The sequence below is a fragment of the Archocentrus centrarchus genome, chromosome 5 (assembly GCF_007364275.1).
Source record: "Archocentrus centrarchus isolate MPI-CPG fArcCen1 chromosome 5, fArcCen1, whole genome shotgun sequence".
In the NCBI taxonomy this organism is placed as follows: Eukaryota; Metazoa; Chordata; class Actinopteri; order Cichliformes; family Cichlidae; genus Archocentrus; species Archocentrus centrarchus.
Window position 1 is genome coordinate 32,929,363 of NC_044350.1, and position 19,174 is coordinate 32,948,536.

The 19,174-nt window shown below is 41.3% G+C and overlaps 1 protein-coding gene across 1 annotated transcript in view; it reads left to right on the forward strand.

Moving 5' to 3' along the window:
- The window catches only part of LOC115779988 (receptor-type tyrosine-protein phosphatase T-like), a 44,206-nt gene extending 25,410 nt beyond the window's left edge, over window positions 1-18,796 (forward strand). The window contains exons 10-16 of the mRNA XM_030728899.1: window positions 1,647-1,796; window positions 1,925-2,098; window positions 2,193-2,324; window positions 4,890-5,015; window positions 7,027-7,190; window positions 11,420-11,555; window positions 18,623-18,796. Coding sequence (XP_030584759.1) covers window positions 1,647-1,796; window positions 1,925-2,098; window positions 2,193-2,324; window positions 4,890-5,015; window positions 7,027-7,190; window positions 11,420-11,555; window positions 18,623-18,676 — 936 coding nt within the window. The 3' untranslated portion in view covers window positions 18,677-18,796. The remainder of the gene's footprint in view (window positions 1-1,646; window positions 1,797-1,924; window positions 2,099-2,192; window positions 2,325-4,889; window positions 5,016-7,026; window positions 7,191-11,419; window positions 11,556-18,622) is intronic.
- Window positions 18,797-19,174: the final 378 nt, after the last annotated feature.

Below are 19,174 nucleotides of genomic sequence, written 5' to 3' on the forward strand. Positions count from 1 at the left end.
CTTTGTCATGTATGGCCATGTTTAATCTCTCAACTATTTTACTACCAAACTTACTCCTAAGTAAATATGATGTTATTTTTATGACAGCCAAAGGGACTGTATTAATTTACAAGTTCTATAGCAGCTACAGGACATAATGTTCTTATTTGGTGTATTTCTCTGACTGAGCTAACTAGTACTGGTGTAGTGACAAAGTCACAGTTTGTACAGTCAAATCTTTTGATTTTGATTTCTTGAAATGTTCAATATTTCCAAAATATGGATGATCTGTTTCCTAAAAAGTTCTCTGTCTTTGCTATCTGAGCACTCGGGTTACTATCCTTTACATGGTGTCGTAATTTGTTCTAATTTAGTACCATCAAATGTTTTAAAGAGTCTCCATTTTCAAATGCCGGGTTTTCCATTTTGGAACAGCAGCATTCGTTTCTTTTCTAAAGCTACCCTAAGCCGACCTAATCTGTTCCGCCTCTGCATTCCATTTGTGTTACTGATGAAAACCTTGCATATCCAAAAAGTCAACTTTTCCAGGAATAAAGAAAAACAGCCTCATTTTCAGACTGACAGCTCAAGCTCAGAGTATGAAATTGACTTTTGAATAGGTTTTAGAAGTGCCAGGTTCAGAAAAGTTACCTAGGGCAGCATGTTGAGTGTTTTCAAATGACAGCAGTGGTATAAAAGCTAGTTTTGTATGTGTGTGTGTGTGTGTGTCTGTGCACGTTCATGTGTGTTTTTATGCCTCTTGATACCAAGTTAAATGCATCCTGCCCTGTCTTTTGAATGTGTGTGGGAGCAATTTGTGTCAGTGTTGAAGCCGCTTGACGCTATTATAATCCTGCTCCACACAACACAAAGCAATTAATCTTTTAAAAGGCACAGGGGGGGAAAAAAAAAAGAGTGTGCGTAAACGTATCAGTATGTGACGTGCATGTGTGTATACATGTGTTTTTGCACACAAATGTGTCTGTGCATGTCACTAGCATAGGTAATGGCCAGGAGAGGTCATTTCAGTGATGCTTTTAAAGCCTCTTCTCTGCTCCAAGGGCAACAATTAACATTCAGCAGAGAGAGACTGAGAGATAAAGTGAGAAGCAAATTGAAAAAGCGAGAAGCAGCAGACAAACACAAGTGTGAGATGAAACAAGTAACACGGAAATAAAAACGGAGCCAACCCCAGATAAAAATGCCACGATAGGGAGACAGAAAGAGATAGTGGCAAATTAGCATGCACAGTGACTGCTGTAGCTCATGGTAGCTGATACATTTAACACAAGCTAGTGAGTTGGAACACAAAGAACATGCTTGATCCAGACCACAGAAGCACCACTAGCAAAGCACTGCGCCCTTTTAAATCACTTTCAGGCTCCCAGAAGAGGACAGGCATACAAATAATGTTCATACACAGAATGAGCAAGAGTTGTTTTCACATCAGGATGTTTGTTTTCAACTTGAAAAGCCTGAATACAGCTCAGCCCATCATCTGTTCCAGAGGTGTCATTGCTTACAGCTACTCTGAGCCACTATGCCAGTCCAAGCACACAGTCCCGAACCTGCCCGCAGCCCTCGGACTGCCACAGTGGCCCAGAGTAGCCACAGATTTGTGTTTTATTTCACTGAAAGAAACTGAATCCATTTTGCTCATGGTGCAGGAACAGTACGTGTTTGTTCACGATGCCATCTTGGAGGCGTGTCTGTGTGGAAACACGGCCATACCGGTGTGCGAGTTCAGAGCCATTTACTACAACATCAGCAGGCTGGACCCACAGACCAACTCCAGCCAGATCAAAGATGAGTTCCAGGTGAGCACAAACATTTTTGGCAACATTCACCACACATGCGTTTAAACAAAGTCCCTAGCTGCTGGTGCGAAAGTGGAGGTTCATGTCAGGTTGAAGTGGGTCCAATTCATTGCTTTTCTGCCCATCAGACTCTGAACATAGTGACCCCTAGAGTCCGTCCAGAGGACTGCAGTGTGGGTTTGCTACCGAGAAACCACGACAAGAACCGCAGTATGGACGTCCTACCAGCAGACCGATGCCTGCCTTTCCTCATATCTGTGGATGGAGAGAGCTCCAATTACATTAATGCTGCATTAATGGACGTAAGTTTTTATTTAAACATCTGGATGTGTATGCTGACGCTTTTTATAGTTTGTATTATGCTTGTTGATATTCATTTCTGGTTCATCACTCTAGAGCCACAAACAGCCAGCGGCCTTCATAGTTACTCAACATCCTTTGCCCAACACCATGGGTGACTTCTGGAGGTTGGTGTTTGACTACAACTGCTCCTCCATTGTAATGCTCAATGAAATGGATGCAGCACAGGTACAGGCACACACACACAAACCCACAAACATATTCTTTACCTATTTGTCTTGTTTTTGTCTAACTAAAGAAAAAGACACTCTGACTGTACCATTAGATAACCCGAAAAATGTACTCAAATGATTTTTGAAAAATGTCAAAGTAAACCAGAGTAGGTCTACTTTAAATGATTGTTTCCATCCATGTTTTTTATGATTATTAGCTCAAAGAAAAAGTCGCACTATCAGCATAGCCTTGGCGTCAGCATCTATTCCAAGCCTTATCCGAGCGCCCAGAAAACTCTTCCAACCAAGAGGGAAAAACCAAAACTGGCCAGCACAATCGGCTACCCAGAAAAAAAATTCAATTCACAACATAAGAATTGCCATGAAGTAAAAAGTCACACCATTATATATACATGTATATGTCACATATGTGATACACCATATAAATCATAATAAAAATAAAATGTATTCGCATTTAGTTTCATGTCAACTCAGAATAAATATAAATACTGATCAGCAACTTCAAGCATTTTTAAGTGAACATGGAATGTGGGAAAAGTTTCAGTCAGGTTTTAGAATGCGTCACAGCACAGAGACGGCTCTTTTAAGAGTTTTTAACGATCTGCTTTTAACTGTGGACTCTGGTAGTCCTGCAGTTTTAGTACTTCTAGATCTGTCAGCTGCCTTTGACACTGTGGACCACGAGATCCTTCTATCCCGCCTAGAACATGAAATTGGCATTAAAGGCACGGTTCTGACTTGGTTCAGATCTTATCTTACTGATAGAAGTTTCTCTGTCCATCTAGGAAACTGTTTTTCTACCACAGCAAAGCTTTCTTGTGGAGTGCCTCAGGGGTCCATTCTGGGCCCAATTCTTTTCTCATTGTATATGTTGCCTCTAGGGTCGATTTTTAGGAAACATAATATTTGTTTCCACTGTTTTGCTGACGACATCCAGGTGTATATGCCCATCAAACTGAACAGCAGAGATCCATGGGAACCCCTGCTGAACTGTCTAAGTGACATCAAGTCCTGGATGAGAAACAATTTCCTAAATCTTAATGAAAGCAAAACCGAGGTCATATGCTTTGGTAAATTTGACCCCTCAAGCTACTCCTCTGGCACTCTGAGTCATTTGGCTCCTCACTGTCGTGATGCTGTGAAAAATCTGGGTGTCATTTTAGATAGTAGTTTTAAAATGGAGAAGCAAGTAAGTGCTGTTACCAAAATCAGTTTTTACCAACTCAGAGTCATTGCCAAGGTAAAACCTTATCTCCCGCAGCAGGACCTGGAAAAAGTTATTCATGCTTTTATTACTTCCCGCCTGGACTACTGTAATTCTCTGTACTTTGGCATAGATCAATCATCTGTGCGCCGCCTGCAGGTAGTCCAGAATGCGGCAGCTCGTCTTTTAACCGGTTTAAAAAAGCATGAACACATTACCCCAGTCCTGTCATCCCTTCACTGGCTCCCTGTCCGTTTTAGAATCGATTTTAAGATTTTATTGCTTACTTTTAAAGCCTTAAACGGACTGGCACCTTTGTATCTGTCTGAGCTGCTTCACTGTCACACCCCTGTAAGAGCTCTGAGGTCATCGAACCAGCTGCTCTTACAGAGGCCTAAAACTAGACTAAAACAGAGAGGTGATCGAGCTTTTGCAGCAGCAGCACCAAAGCTATGGAACGATCTACCTCTCCATATCCGCACAGCTCAGACGATACACACATTTAAATCTCTATTAAAAACACATTTCTTTTCCTTGGCATTTGGCTGCAGTGCTACCTCCTTTTAGATGATTGTTTTATGGTATTTTATGGTACTTGTTTTAAACGTTTTAATTTTTATTTTTCTTATGTTATTTATTGTTCTTAATGTTTTTATTTATTTATTTTTATTTTATTATTTTATTTATTTATTTATATATTTTTATTTTTATTTAGTATAGTCCTTGGGGTTACAGATCTTGTACAGCACTTTGGTCAACGTCGTTGTTTTAAATGTGCTTTATAAATAAACTTGACTTGACTTGACTTGATCAGAACGGAGCTCCACATGAACTTATTCATTCATCAAAACTATAATTCTTCCAAACTCAGTGAAAACATGATTGAACCCAAACAACATCTTTGGTCAATGCTCTTAGAGCATCAGCTTTTTTTGGATTTGGCTGTAACAAAAATCTCTTGATGCTTCATAATTTTGCCTCTTCTCTCTGCTGTGCTATATTTTTCGTTTGTTTGTTTTTTTCCCCATGACGCTAACGACTCTCCAACGAGGAGGGGAGAAGGATACGTTAAAGGATTATTTCCACAACAAAATTCACTCCATTAATCGCCGGCCCATTAATTTCTATGTATTGCTGTTTGTTATTGTTTATGTATTATGGTTGCAGCAGGAATTCTTTTTTTGTGGATCTGGCCAGGAAATGAAACTTGTCCCACTTTGACCCTGCAGAGTGTATTATTTTTTTCACATGCTGAAACGTGCTTGTTGCACCTGGTGAACTTTGTTTTTTTCTAAGCCGTTTTTTCTCTTCTGAATTTCATCTTTTTCTTCTGTCCTTTGTCTTTGTTTTCTAAAGTTATGTATGCAGTACTGGCCAGAAAAAAATTCATGCTGCTACGGTCCGATTCAAGTGGAGTTCATATCGGCAGACATCGATGAAGATATCATCAACCGAATCTTCAGGATCTGCAACATGGCGAGGGTACTAAAAGCTGACATGTTTCATACCATACTTTTTGTTTTTTGAGTTAATGTTTTTTTTAATTAGAGATTTTGCTTGATTTTGTTGATCACTGAGGAGAGGAGACGGCTGTTTGTCTTCAGTCAGTGTCCTAAAACACACTTTGATAATCTTAGTCTCTGTTTTCTCTTTTCCTTTCCTCCTTGACAGTTTTCAGAGTACCAGTTCAGGGGTGGATTTTTTTAATGACACTGTAATAATCACTAAATTCACAGTCATGGAGAGCCTTAGTGTTTTAAAGCCTCTCCCTAATAAAATATGTGTTGCGGATTTCTTGGGACTATTATTTGACAAGCATAATTTAGAAACTTTTCTGACACTTAGTTTGAATACAAAATATGTTTAAAGTTCAAATCATAACAATAGATAGTGGAACAATATACCGTAGAGTACAACATAACAATACAGGAAAGCCACTTTTTTCATTTCATATGACCTTTACCACCCAGCAGGCAGTAGCAAAACCAATTTATGGCATCTCTCTTGCAGCGAGGCTAACTGAATAATGACAGATTATTAAAAAAAAAACAAAAAATCTGCTGTTATCATCTTTTTCCTTCTCGAATTCTCCAACCTTCATGCACCTCTCTTCCCATTTCACTTCTGTCTCTCCTTTTTTCCCCCTTCCTATCCTCTTGCCTCCTCTTGCTACCCTCTTCTCATCTCATTTTTTTTTTTTACCATCCATGATCGCACAACTCTAGTGGTGCCCTGTCATCTGCATGCTCCCACATGTAGCACTCGGAGAACTCCCCACTACCCCGCTGTCTATATTCTCTCTGTCTCTTTCTCTCTAACACATCAGCGGTCCAGTGTGAAATGGCTCATATCATTGCCATAACAGCACATCTCACACTGCAAGAGCAGCTCCAACCCAGCCGAGTCTGTATTGGCAAACACTAAGCCATCAAACGAGGAGGGAAACAGTGAAAAAGTGGGAGGGAGAAAAATGTTTACAAGACAAACAAATAGGAGGAACAGAACAGCATGAAGGCACAAAGATTTAGGGGGGGCATTCAAGATTGGCATTAATTGGTGTGGTTGATGAGGAAAATTTGAAGAAAGATGACAAGGAATTAGAGTAAAGGAGAGATGGAAGGAGGAAAAAGAGGAAGGAAGTACACGGCAGGCGCGCTGAGAAGAGCAGGAAGAAAGTGGTATTAAAAAAATGAAACTGCTGTATTTGTTTGGTTCGTGTGTAAATGTCAGTGTGCATATGCATTTGTGACAAACAGCAGTAAATCAGTCTGACAGTGATGGTGGGTTTTGGTATTTTACTTGGTACATGCCACTTGCCTTGGGCCAGACGACTGCAAACATGCCACGTCTGCCATGAAATTGAATTAAACATAACAAGCTATCATCATTGTTGAATCCAGGCCTGTTTCTTTTCAAAAGACATTTTTTCAAAAACAAGAACTAATTGGAGCACAAAAGCCTTCTAATATTCAAAAAAATGCTTTCTGTATCAGTTTAGCCAAAGAATAATATTATTAGGGTGGCATGATGAAGCAGTGCTTCACAGCCAGAAGGTCCTGGGTTTGGATCCACCAGCTGACTGGGGTCCTTTTGTGTGGCGTTTGCATGCTTTCTCCAGGTACCCCCACAACCCTCAGTTGGTAACAAATAACATAAATGAGCAGATAGGAAAATGAATGGATAGATAATATTATGCACAATATTACCAAATGAGACCACAGCTGGTACCATCTGCCTAAACCAACTCTGTTGTATTTCTCCAGGGTTTCCTCCAACTTTCCACAAACAGGGATTTTCGGTGCAGATATATTTCCTAAAGGGGAGCCAGTGGGGCTCATTGTTCAATTTTAGTCTCCGTTCTGACAAACATACCATTAGGAATATCTCTGTGTGTGAAATTGAAATGGCTCCATGGAATTACAGCATGATGTTGATTGTTGTGATAACAGCTATGTCAGCAGTGCTAAAAACCCTAATCTGTTTCTCTTCTCAGCCGCAAGATGGTTACCGCCTGGTGCAGCATTTCCAGTTTATTGGCTGGCCGGCCTATAGGGACACACCCCTCTCTAAGCGCTCCATCCTCCAGTTGGTCAGGAGATTGGCTAAGTGGCAGGAACAGTATGACGGAGGAGACGGGAGGACTGTGGTGCACTGCCTGTGAGTATAGTCACACAGGCACACGCGGACACACATACTTGAAAACATGATGAAATAGTAGACTGGAGCAGTCACTGCTCACTGAGATAACACATCAACACAAAGAGAAAGACGAATGTGCTTTGAAAGTGTGTGTTTGTGTTACAGAAAGAGACAGATGACTATGAAGCAGGCCCGCTTTCTCTAAAAGAACACATACACGCTTTAAGACAAATGTTCATACACAGAAACACACATTCATAGAGCCATATATACACATCTTCAAGAAAACAATAATAAATTCCGCCTCGAGACGACTGTTTGTCGTGATTTGGTGCTATATAAATAAACTTGAATTGAATGAATTTAGTTAAATATAAATGATGGCCATAGCATTAAAAACCTGGAATGTGTCAAGTTGCAAAAAGGCCATCAGTCATCTGTATTGTTTTGTATGATCATGTTGATGCGTTATGGCTCAACCACATGCCTGCATGTATGTATTCATACTATGTTCAAATGTCTGTTTTTTTATGTATAATGCTTGCTATGATGCACTGCTGCTAGGTCTATTTTTACCAAATGTATTTTAAACAAAGCTAAATAATGTTTATTATAAAACAGACATGAGTGTGTGATGGTACACAGCTATAAAAAACGAAGCTCGCCTCTGTACGATTCCTGTTTAAGCAGAGCAAATGGAGCTGATAATGAGGGAGGGAAACAGGAGCTGTAAAATCTATAGAAGAGAGATTACAACTTTGCTAACAATAACACACGTACACACCCTCTAAACGCTGCCTAGAGCACAGCTATGGTGCTCATCCAATCAGCTCCCTGTGTCACAGCTCATTGGACCAATCAGAATCAATCAGGCATTGATTTGTTATTTTCTTGCTGTTTTTTTTTTTTACTTTTCACACTTTACTTTTTTTCTTTCTGTGTGAGACAAAAAGAGGCAGAAAAAAAACATTCCTGTCCCAGTTTCAAACAAGATGTGTAGATTACAGGCTGTGTGTAATAATTTAAAAGTAAAATATCCCTCGTAAAATAACATGTCAAATATTTTTGTCAACCACTGTATCACTATGTGCTCATAAATATCCTGTTTTCCACTTGAAAGTCTAAATTGTTTAAGGCTGAAGCTGGTAACAGCCTCTGTGGCAATGCAAGTGTTAACCCTCACATCATGCAGCATTATGCTAACAGAGGTGCACATCACATGTTTTGACCCTCATCCATCACCTAGGATAAATTTTAATGCACTAAACTCTATACATCACTATAATTTAAGTGTCCAAAAACTGACTGCTATTTTAAAACTCCTTCTATGCAAATCTATTAATTTATAATAAAAATATTTTGTACGAAATTAAAACAATAGCTAATAAATTAAGATAGTAAGATCATTTTGGGGGGAAATTGCTCAAACCTAGTAAATGTGACAGATGCAGGCTTTCTCTATTTCTGGCTAAAGACAGCTACACTGGCTAATCAACCCCAGCTATTGATTTCACAGACTCAGTAATACCAACAAAAGTAGAAACATGATGGTTCAATCAGCTTTTTCTGCTCTTCACTTGTCCTGAACGTTGGAGTTTGATGTGTCTTTAATGATGAGCATGTGTCTCATTTTCCGCAAATCACAGCTTTTCGAACATAGTGAGGAGCAGCGCACTTAATGTGCCAGTATGCCCTTGCTGTATTTATCTGAAGCTGTATAGATATTAGATAAAGTAAAGTAATAGAAACAGGGTGCTGTCTCTTTCTAACAAACCAGTAAAATATTCATAGCGTGCAGCAGTTCATATCTAGAGTAATGTGGTTTCAAGTATGTCACAATTCATTTAAATCAAATATGAATTTCTCTCCTACAGAGCACTTAACCACCAGCAGTCACTGCCACATCCTTTCCTCTGTAGCTTCACTGTGCGGTGTTTAGTTTCACAATTGCTCAAAGTTTTCCACTCACAATATTTCCCCTGAAACTGTGGGTGTGAAGTAAACACTGCATAAATAGTTAAACAGTGGGCGGCTTTTTGATGCATGTTAGTTAGAATGATTAAGTTCTTTGTCTCCTGATTGCCAAGACATGAGAGGAGAATTTAATAAAACACAAATTCAATTTTCTGATTGCCTAAGGTTAGATTTAGGGTCAGGGCTGTCAGCGATCATCAGGGTTAGACTATCGTGGTTATAGTCAATGCTCAGACACATCCAAGGTACTGAGCTGAGTGCTGCGTTATCTTAACCAACAGAAACAACAGGCAGATAACTGTGATGAAGCAAAAATGATCTTTTATTTACTGTAACAGACATCAGCATGGGTTTAGAAACAAATGACAGCAAACAGTCTTTTAAATATTCCATATTCACATTAGGCTGCTGTAATCTAGCCAACACTATAATGGTGACTGTACATGAGAGTAATGGCTGTCAGATGGAATTTTTAATTTTTGTTTGACACTCAGATATTGAGTTAACGAACTCCTTTCATATCTGGTGCTTTTCTATATAAAACTAGTTGATTTTCCTTCACCCGTACTACCACTCGAGTCTTGACAGTCTGACTTTATTCGCTGGTTGTTGTTCAGTACTTCATAATATTAATATATTTTAGCCCTAAGATGTATTTGACAGGACTGATATAAAATGTATTTGCTTTCATTTTTTCTCCCTTACCCTAGAAATTAGTTTCTGACACTGAAGAAAGTGTCTAAAAAACTAACTTTTGCATTTAAACTTTTAGTTGCAACTGCTAATATTCAAACCTGGTGCACTGTATATGTATGCAAAGCAATATGCAGAGTGAAATTACTGTTTAAGTGGTTCTGAGACAGCAACAAACATTTTCTATAATTTCTTATGCACTTTCGAAAGGATTAAATTATAGACTTTCAAAAAAATTCAGTGACCAGCGCTAACAAAGCTATTCTGACTGGACAGCAAGCTGCAGCAGCCCCGGCATCACTAATGCAGAATAGGTAGACAGTGGGTGATTTTTGTGATGGCTGTCACTCCACCTCACAGTACCTAAATGTTTTATTCAGTCTCAATACTGAAGGAATTCAACTGGAACCAAGTGAGATGGGAAAGTCTGGAGCTGTTTTCATGGTGGGTGGTCTGACTTCTCACTGGCAGAGCGCTGACTGCTGATTGGGGCACATAGCCAGTAAACACACAGTATATCTATATGGTATACACAAATATGTTTGCATTGCTGGATCTGCATCCATCACAGCAAAGTGCCATCTGTATAAAGTGTTCATAAAGGCTGATTTAAGTTGAACACATTTATTCAAATTTCTAAAACCCATTAGTGGGTCTTTTTCTCTGAGCAGTGACGGCTTCTTTTTACTGAATTCTCACTCTGTCACTCTCTGTCCCTTAAAGCCTTTTTCTCTGCTCCTGTTGTCATACTTGTTTCTTTTAGGTAGCATTAAGAGACATCTAATATCCCTAATTTGGCTTTCAGGAAGCGATTTACTCTCTGCAGTGATTTGCTTTTCTGAGAAAACTCAGTTTTTCCTCTATTTGTCTTTCACATTATTTCATCCTGGCTTGGTATATAAATATGTATGTGCACAAAATTTGTCAAAAAAAATTCAGATATCAAATACTTGCACTAACATTGGAACGACTATACACAGACTTAAATGCAATCACCAAACTGAATCTAAAGAAAGACTTGAATCCATTTTCCTTATACTCACTTAAAGCGTTGCCTTTTACTGAACAGACACCATTCCTTAAACACACCACACTTTAAATGGCATCACAAAAAGCCAACTAACTGAACTTTTTTATATCCTGTTTTGCATGTTTTATTTGATTTCCAGTGAATGTTTGAAGGCTCATGAGATTTAAAACATTATTTAATGACTGTCCTGCAACCTTGGTGTGATCAGCAGTTAAGAAAATGAATGGATGGGTTTAAAGACCGGCATGCAGCAAAGCAGAGAGGAAAGAAATATTCAGAGAAAACGTGAGGAATATTAAATTTGAAGTTAAGACATTTTAATAACCAGGGTGATCCAGATAAAACAGAGGAAAGCACGTTTCTGCTGTTCTGCAAAAAAAAAAAAAATTTAAAAAATTCTCCCTACACCTTTATCTTTGCTTCATCTTATTCACTCTTCGGTTTTCTTTTTGACCTCAGTATGATTTTATAGGCTTACATCAATGTTTCCAGAAAGAAGATGATTAATACTGAAGAGCCCATGTCTCCTTTACTTCCTCCTCCCTTGCAGTACTGGTGGGGGGCGTTCTGGAACATTCTGTGCCATCTGCAGCATCAATGAGATGATCCAGCAGCAGAATATCGTGGATGTTTTCCACACGGTTAAAACACTGAGGAACAACAAGACCAATATGGTGGAGACTATGGTAAGAATTCACAACAAACAGATTTTACTGGGTGATGATGAGACTGAAACATTTTGCCATTAAGTAAGTGGATGGAAATGTATTTTCTTGAATTTCTTAGTTTAAAAAAGTGCTAAACTGAGATTTACAACTGCTAATATTAATCTTAACAAACATTTACAGCTTGTTAGTGGTATTTGTATATCTGGGAAAGATTAAACTGGAATTCAAAGAGGGTAATAACACATAAAGTATTGCAATGAGGGGAAAAAAAGATGACTGGTATTGTAATATTTTGACAAGAATATGTTAACATGCCAACAAAATTGTTAAAAGTTTTGTGACTACTGTCAGCCTAATGTCTTCAAAATCCCAGGAAAATTTTTAAAAGTAAAATTTGGGATTTACTATATTATAAATCTGAAATTCATCCCTCATTTGTGTCCAAACATCTCCTTTTGTTTATCTTATGGTATACACGATACTTTGAATTGTTACGTGGAAATACTTGTGGTAGAGTCCATAAAATAGCCATATAAAAGAGCTGCAAACTTATTTGTACTGTATTTTATTACATTTAGATCTCATGATATCACAGTTTTACAGGAATTCATATAGAATCAGAACTCAGCTTGGTGAGCAAACATGCAAGTATGCACACGCTACCAAAAATGTGGATCCACACAGACAAACAGGTCACAGCTGTTTCAGTGCTTTCCTCATCTCCTTTGTAAAGAATTTCTCAATTTGTTACTCACACCCATGAACTAAAGCACACCTGCTCACAGATGCAAGGTAAATGGATTATAATAGTCAATTTTCAGTATTTACCAAAGCTTTATTCCTTTACTGGTGAAAGTGAAGATTTAATTGTGATTGGCTGTGGTTTTTTTTTTCTTTCACCATAAAACACAGATGTGGGTGCTGGGAACCTTAAACCTCAAACCTGGGAAAAAAGAAATGAGATGCCTTTTTAGCATGATTACCTTCCTGCTTTTGGTTTCCCAGAGATTAGAAAAATATATTGATACCTCAGATGTGATGTGATTGCAGTGATTTCAAGCAAATTGTCTGGTCTTGCAGTATGTAAGGAGTAATAAATCAGAACGGTATCACAGTATTCTGGAGTAGCATAATACTAATGTCAAGAGAGTTTATAGCAGTTACAGGTTATAGCAAAACATCTAAAAACACCCAATGAATGAGAAAAATGGACCGGTCAGACAAAACTATGTATTTAGTCATACAGAAGTCTCATTAAGAGCTGTGAAATTCGGTTGATTGCATTGGAAATGTAAGTTTCTAAGAACATGTTTTTATGATTTCATTTGTTTCTAGTGCCCAATTACCTCATATAATACCTTGGATCATTGTTTAAAAGTCATATCTAAGTATTCAGTACCAATTCCAGCAAGTTTTCAAACATTCTTCTTAAAATGTTTTTCGTTTTGTGTTCAGCAGTTATTTTATTGTCTTCCCTGAGTTTGAGTCACTTGATTTTGATAGCAAGTTTCTGCATACTGTGGGATATATTCATGGAATATAATTCTATCAACTTAGGCAGAGCAGCTGTTGTGGCCAAATTTTCCAGTCAATGATACCGTCTACCCAAAGGCCCATTTCTCCACACAGTTACTTCGGATTTCACATTTGAAAGAATCAGAATCAGAATCTTTATTGTCATTGTACACAGAAGTTGCACAACGAAATTTAAAATGCATTCCTTTCTAGGTGCCTCAGACAATAAATAATAAAATAATAAAAATATGAGTGATAAAAATGATTACTAAAATACAGTGCACAATAGTAAATTAAGATGAATCTAGCCCCAATACACACACCAACGCACGCACACAGTCAGCACTACCACCCCACATCACTGTCCAAACCACACAGAGTTCAGTTCAATGATAGCCCTGGCATAAAAGCTGTTCCTCAGTCTGTTTGTTCTGGCCTTCATTGTCCTGAAACGTCTGCCTGATGGCAGTAGCTGAAACAAGGAGTGTCCAGGGTGTGAGGGGTCCTGGAGGATGTTCTGTGCCCTCCTCTGGCAGCGGGCATTGAACAGTTCCTGGAGGGAGGGCAGGGGACAGCCTATGATCTTTTGAGCCGTGTTGATGATTCGCTGGAGTGTTTTCCTGTCTGCTGCTGTGCAGCTGTTGAACCACACGCACAGACAGTAGGTCAGGATGCTCTCTACAGAGCAACGGTAGAAGGACACCAGCAGATTCTGGGTCAGATAGTTGCTCCTAAGAACCCTCAGGAAATGCAGTCTCTGTTGGGCCTTCCTGACAATGCTGGTCGTATTGATACTCCAGGTCAAATCATCCTGCAGATGTACTCCCAGGAACCTAAAATCTGAAACCAGCTCCACTTCATCCCCCTCGATGAACAGAGGTTGAATGACATGTGTTGTCCTCCTAAAGTCTACTACCATCTCCTTTGTCTTAGTGGTGTTCAGGATCAAGTTATTCTCACTGCACCACCTTGACAGCCGCTGCACCTCGTCCCGGTATGCTGACTCATCCCCGCCTGATATGAGCCCCACCACAGTGGTGTCATCCGCAAACTTAATGATGCAGTTACCGGCATGTATGGAGGTGCAGTCATGTGTGTAGAGGGTGAAGAGTAGGGGACTCAGCACACAGCCCTGTGGAGAGCCGGTGCTGAGGCTGATGGCTGAAGAGAGGTGGGGACCTACTCTTACCCTCTGGGAACGGTCTGTCAGGAAGTCCTTGATCCAAAGACAGGTGGAGCGTGGTATCCCCAGATCTGACAGTTTAGTCACCAGTCTGCCAGGAAGGATGGTGTTAAACGCCGAGCTGAAGTCCACAAAGAGCAGCCGAGCGTAGTTCCCCCCCTGCTCCAGGTGAGAGAAGGCAGAGTGGAGGGCCGTGGCAATGGCGTCCTCTGTGGACCGGTTGGCTCTGTAGGCAAACTGGTGGGGGTCTAGTCTGGGAGAGAGACTGGAGATGACGTGAGCCCGGACAAGCTTTTCAAAGCACTTCATAACAATTGGTGTTAGTGCTACTGGCCTGTAGTCATTCAAACCTCTGATAGTGTTCTTCTTGGGGATGGGGACGATAATGGAGGACTTCAGGCAGGAAGGGACAGCAGCCTGGCTCAGGGACTGGTTAAAAATGCTGGTAAAAATACCAGCCAGCTGAGCCGCACAGACCTTCAGTATCCGTCCAGAGACACCATTGGGCCCCACAGCTTTCCTGGGGTTCACAGTTTCCAGCATACGCCTCACCTCTTGCTCTTGCAGCCTGAGGATGCTGCTGCTGCCTGCTGAGGGATGTTGGATGGCTGTCTCTGATTGCTGTACCTCAAAGCGTGCAAAGAAGCTGTTCAGCTCCTCTGCCAGATTGATGTTACGCTGATCAACTAACAGGCTGGGTTTGTAGTTCAAAATATGCCGAACCCCTTGCCACACCTGCCTGAAGTCGTGGCTCTGGAAACAGTCCTCAATCCTCCTCTTATACACAGCCTTGGCCTCCCTGATGCCCCTCTTCAGGTTGGCTCTGGCAGCGCTGTAAAGCGCCCCATCACCAGCTCTGAAGGCGATGTTCCTCTCTCTGAGTAAGCGCTGCGCCTTTCCATTCATCCATGGCTTTCTATTTGGAAAAACCCGGATATTCTTGTCCACAGTTACAGTGTCGGTGCAGAACTTGATGTAGTCCAGAACAGCCGAGGTATACTGCTCCAGGTCCTGGTGCTTGAATACGTCCCAGTCAGTTGTTTCAAAGCAGTCCTGCAGCTGTTGAGAGGCACCTTCAGGCCAGGTCTGAACAGTCTTAGATGTAGAAAGAGCAGTTTTGCTGAGGGGGGGTGTATGCTGGAATCATAAGCAGGGACAGATGGTCTGACTGGCCCAGATGTGGCAGTGGCACAGCCCTGAAACCCAGCTTGATGTTAGAGTAGACTTTATCCAGTGTGTTGTTCCCTCTTGTAGGGCATTTAACATGCTGATGGAACTTGGGTAGAACAGTCTTTAAATCGACATGGTTAAAGTCTCCTGCAATGATGTGTACAGCCTCAGGATATCTGCTCTGTTGACTGCAAACCGTGTCATGTAAGAGACTAACAGCCGAGTTAGCATTAGCATCAGGGGGAAGATAAACAACAGTGATCAAAACAGCTGTAAACTCACGGGGCAGATAGATGGGCCTGCATTTAACAGTCATGTACTCCAGGTCCGGAGAGCAGTGGCTGTTCACAGTCATACTGTCTGTACACCAGCTGTTGTTTACATACAAGCACACACCCCCTCCTCTGCTCTTACCGGAGGTCCGCATTCTGTCATGCCGGTGCGTTGTCCTGCCGGCTAGCTCGATGGCTGCATCAGGAATGGATGAATGAAGCCAGGTCTCAGTGAAGAGCAAAACGCAGCAGTCCTTCACGGTCCTGTTTGTAGCCACCAGCAGTCTCAACTCATCCATTTTATTCGGGAGTGATCTTACATTGGCGAGGAAAACACTGGGTAACGGAGGTCTATGAGGCCGTTTACGTAGCCTCTCCAAAACGCCAGCTCTGCCGCCTCTTTTCTGCCTCCTTTCTCTGCGCCGTCTCCGTCTGCGACCCCCCCTCACAGGGATGATGAACCACAAAGAGCCAGGTGGTCTGGCGATGTCCACCGGGATGTTGTGAGAGTGGAGGAAGTCAGCCATAACCGCCTGCTCACTTTGTGCTCCTATATGTAGGAGTTCGTGCCGTCTGTATGTTATAATGTCCGCCCGACATAATGGTGATGTGTTGAGCCACAGTTGAAGCACACATAACAACATACACAATTTCACAGAGCACCGAAAAGGAGAGCACTGAGCCGCTGCGACTATGCGCGCCGCCATCTTGAAAAGGACAAACAATGATGAAAGCTCTGCACATAAATCCTCAAGCATATATCACTGGTTACACCAAATACTCATGTACAAAGCATTATAATTTACACATCATCACAGCTGGACAGTAATGAAAAAATAAAGCTTGTATCATAAAGATATGGCACTGGGTTAGTTTACCCACACATTGTACTCACATTGAGATGATGAGGGGAGCCATTATTTTTAAAATTAAAGGAACACTTTGAAACACACATCAGATCTCAATGAAAAAAAAAATCATGCTGAATATCTATACTGATATGGATCAGGTGATGCATTAGGAATGAAAGGATGCCACATTATTTGATGAACGTGAAACTTATCAACCTACAGAGGCTGAATTCAAAGACACCCTGAAAATCCAAGTGAAAAAATGTTGTGGCAGGTTAGTCCATCTTGCCAAAATTTAATTGCAGCAACTCAAAATGGTTCTCAGTACGCTGTGTGGCCCACGTGCTTGTATTCATGCCTGACAGTGTCGGGGCTCCTAATGAGTTGATGGATGGTGTGCTGGGGGATCTCCTCCCAGATCTGGACCAGAGCATCACTGAGCTCCACAGTCTGAGGTGCAACCTGGCAGTGTTGGATGAATCTAAACATAATGTCCCAGAGGTGTTCTGCTGGATTTAGGTCAGGCGAGTGTGGGGGCCAGTCAGAGGTACCAATTCCTTCATCCTCAGAGAACTGCCTCTCACCACGTGAGGTTGGGCATTGTTGTGCACCAGGAAGAACCCAGGACCCACTGCACCAGTGTAGGGTCTGAAAATGGGTCCAAGGATTTTATCCCGATATCTCGTTGCCTAGCCTGTTGAAGTCTGTGTGTCCCTCCATGGATATGCCTCCCCAGACCATCACAAAACCAGTCATGCTGAATGATGTTACAGGCAGCATGACATTCTCCACGGCTTCTCCAGACAATTTCACGTCTGTCACATGTGCTCAGGGTGAACCTGCTCTCATCTGTGAAAACCACAGGGTGCCAGTGGTGGACCTGCCAATTCTGGTATTTCATGACAAATGCTAACTGGGCTCCACAGTGCTGGACAGTGAGCACAGTGCCCACTAGAGTACATTAGGCCCTCAGGCCACCCTCATGAAGTCTGTTTCTGATTGTTTGGTCAGAGCCTGCTGGAGGTCATTTTGTAGCTCTGCAGTGCTCATCCTGTTCATTCTTCTACAAAGGAGCAGATAGCAGTCCAGCTGATGTGTTAAGGACCTTCTACAGTCCTGTCCAGCTCTCCTAGAGTAACTGCCTGTCTCCTGGAATCTCCTCCATGCTCTGAGACTGTGCTGGGAGACACAGCAAACCTTCTGCCAATGGCACGTATTGATGTGCCATCGTGGAGGAGTTGAACTCCCTGTGCGACCTCTGTAGGGTCCAGGTATGGCCTCATGCTATCAGTGGTGACACTGACCCTAGCCAAATGCAAAACTAGTAAAAAAAAGGTAGATAACTCACGTTGGATGAGGTGGAGGACCCTCTAGTGCACCTGTTGTTAGTTACATTAACAACCAAGCAGCTGAAACTGACTAACAACCCCCTCTAAGTGACCAGAAGTTAGAGGGGACGTTTGAGTGACTTGATGCTTTACTCGGATTAAAGTGTGTTCCTTTAATTTTTTTTGAGAAGTGTAGTTTTGAGTGGAGAGTTTGGTTTTGAGATAAATGGCAATTTTATTTATATAGCACATTTTATTACACATTACCTCAATGTGCTTAACACAGAAGATAAAAACCTAAAAGCCTGTGTAGGTTTACTGTGCCTTAAGGCAGTGAAAACAGCACACACACACACACACACACACACACACACACACACACACACACACACACACACACACACACACACACACACACACACACACAGAAAGAGGTATTAAGCGCAGGCCCGTGTGAACAAAAAGTTTTTGAACGTCGGCACAGATGTAACTGATCTCGGGTCAGCAGGCAGCTTGTTCCAAAGAACAGGACCACAGTAAGTGAAAGGACCTTCAGCATACTTGGATCTGATTCTAGGAACATTTAAGGAATGACCCGAGAGTTCTGAGTGGGTCATAAACAGAGAGCAAGTCGATGTTTGAAGTTTAAATGTTTGAAGCCAAGCTGAGAGTGAAGCTATGCATTTATATTTAGAGTTTGGGGGAAGAAAGCCTAATTTCAATAATGTTGTGACTCAGCCTTGCTTGTTGTTCTATTCCTACACAGGAACAATACAAGTTCTGCTACGAGGTGGCTCTGGAAGCGCTCAACTCCTTCTGATCAGGTGTGGGCTAAACATCTGGATTCCTATTGGCCATTTGACTCTGCCTGTCATTCTCAACGCAACACTGGGAAACACAGAGTGCAATACTTTGTGTTGACCTGAATCCAACCAAGAGTGTGTGCCTGTGTGTGTGTGTGTGTGTGTGTGTGTGTGTGTGTGTGTGTGTGTGTGTGTGTGTGTGTGTGTGTGTGTGAGAGTAAGAAAGGGCATGCTTGCATATTTGAGGAAGTGTGTATCTATATGTGTGCCTGCGACAACACACACGACAACCTGTACAGAAGAGGGGAAAAGGCAACAAACATGCACACTGGTGATTTTAATGTGTCTGTTTGCTTCAGCAAGACTGGGGACTTTATATGCTTGTACAAAGAAAAAAATACATTTAAAAAAAAAGAAAAACACTAAATGAAATGTTTAAAAGAAGCACCACTTTTCCTTCTCTATTTCTCTGTCCTCTCTGCTGGGCTGTGATGTGACTATTGTACAGTATTTCC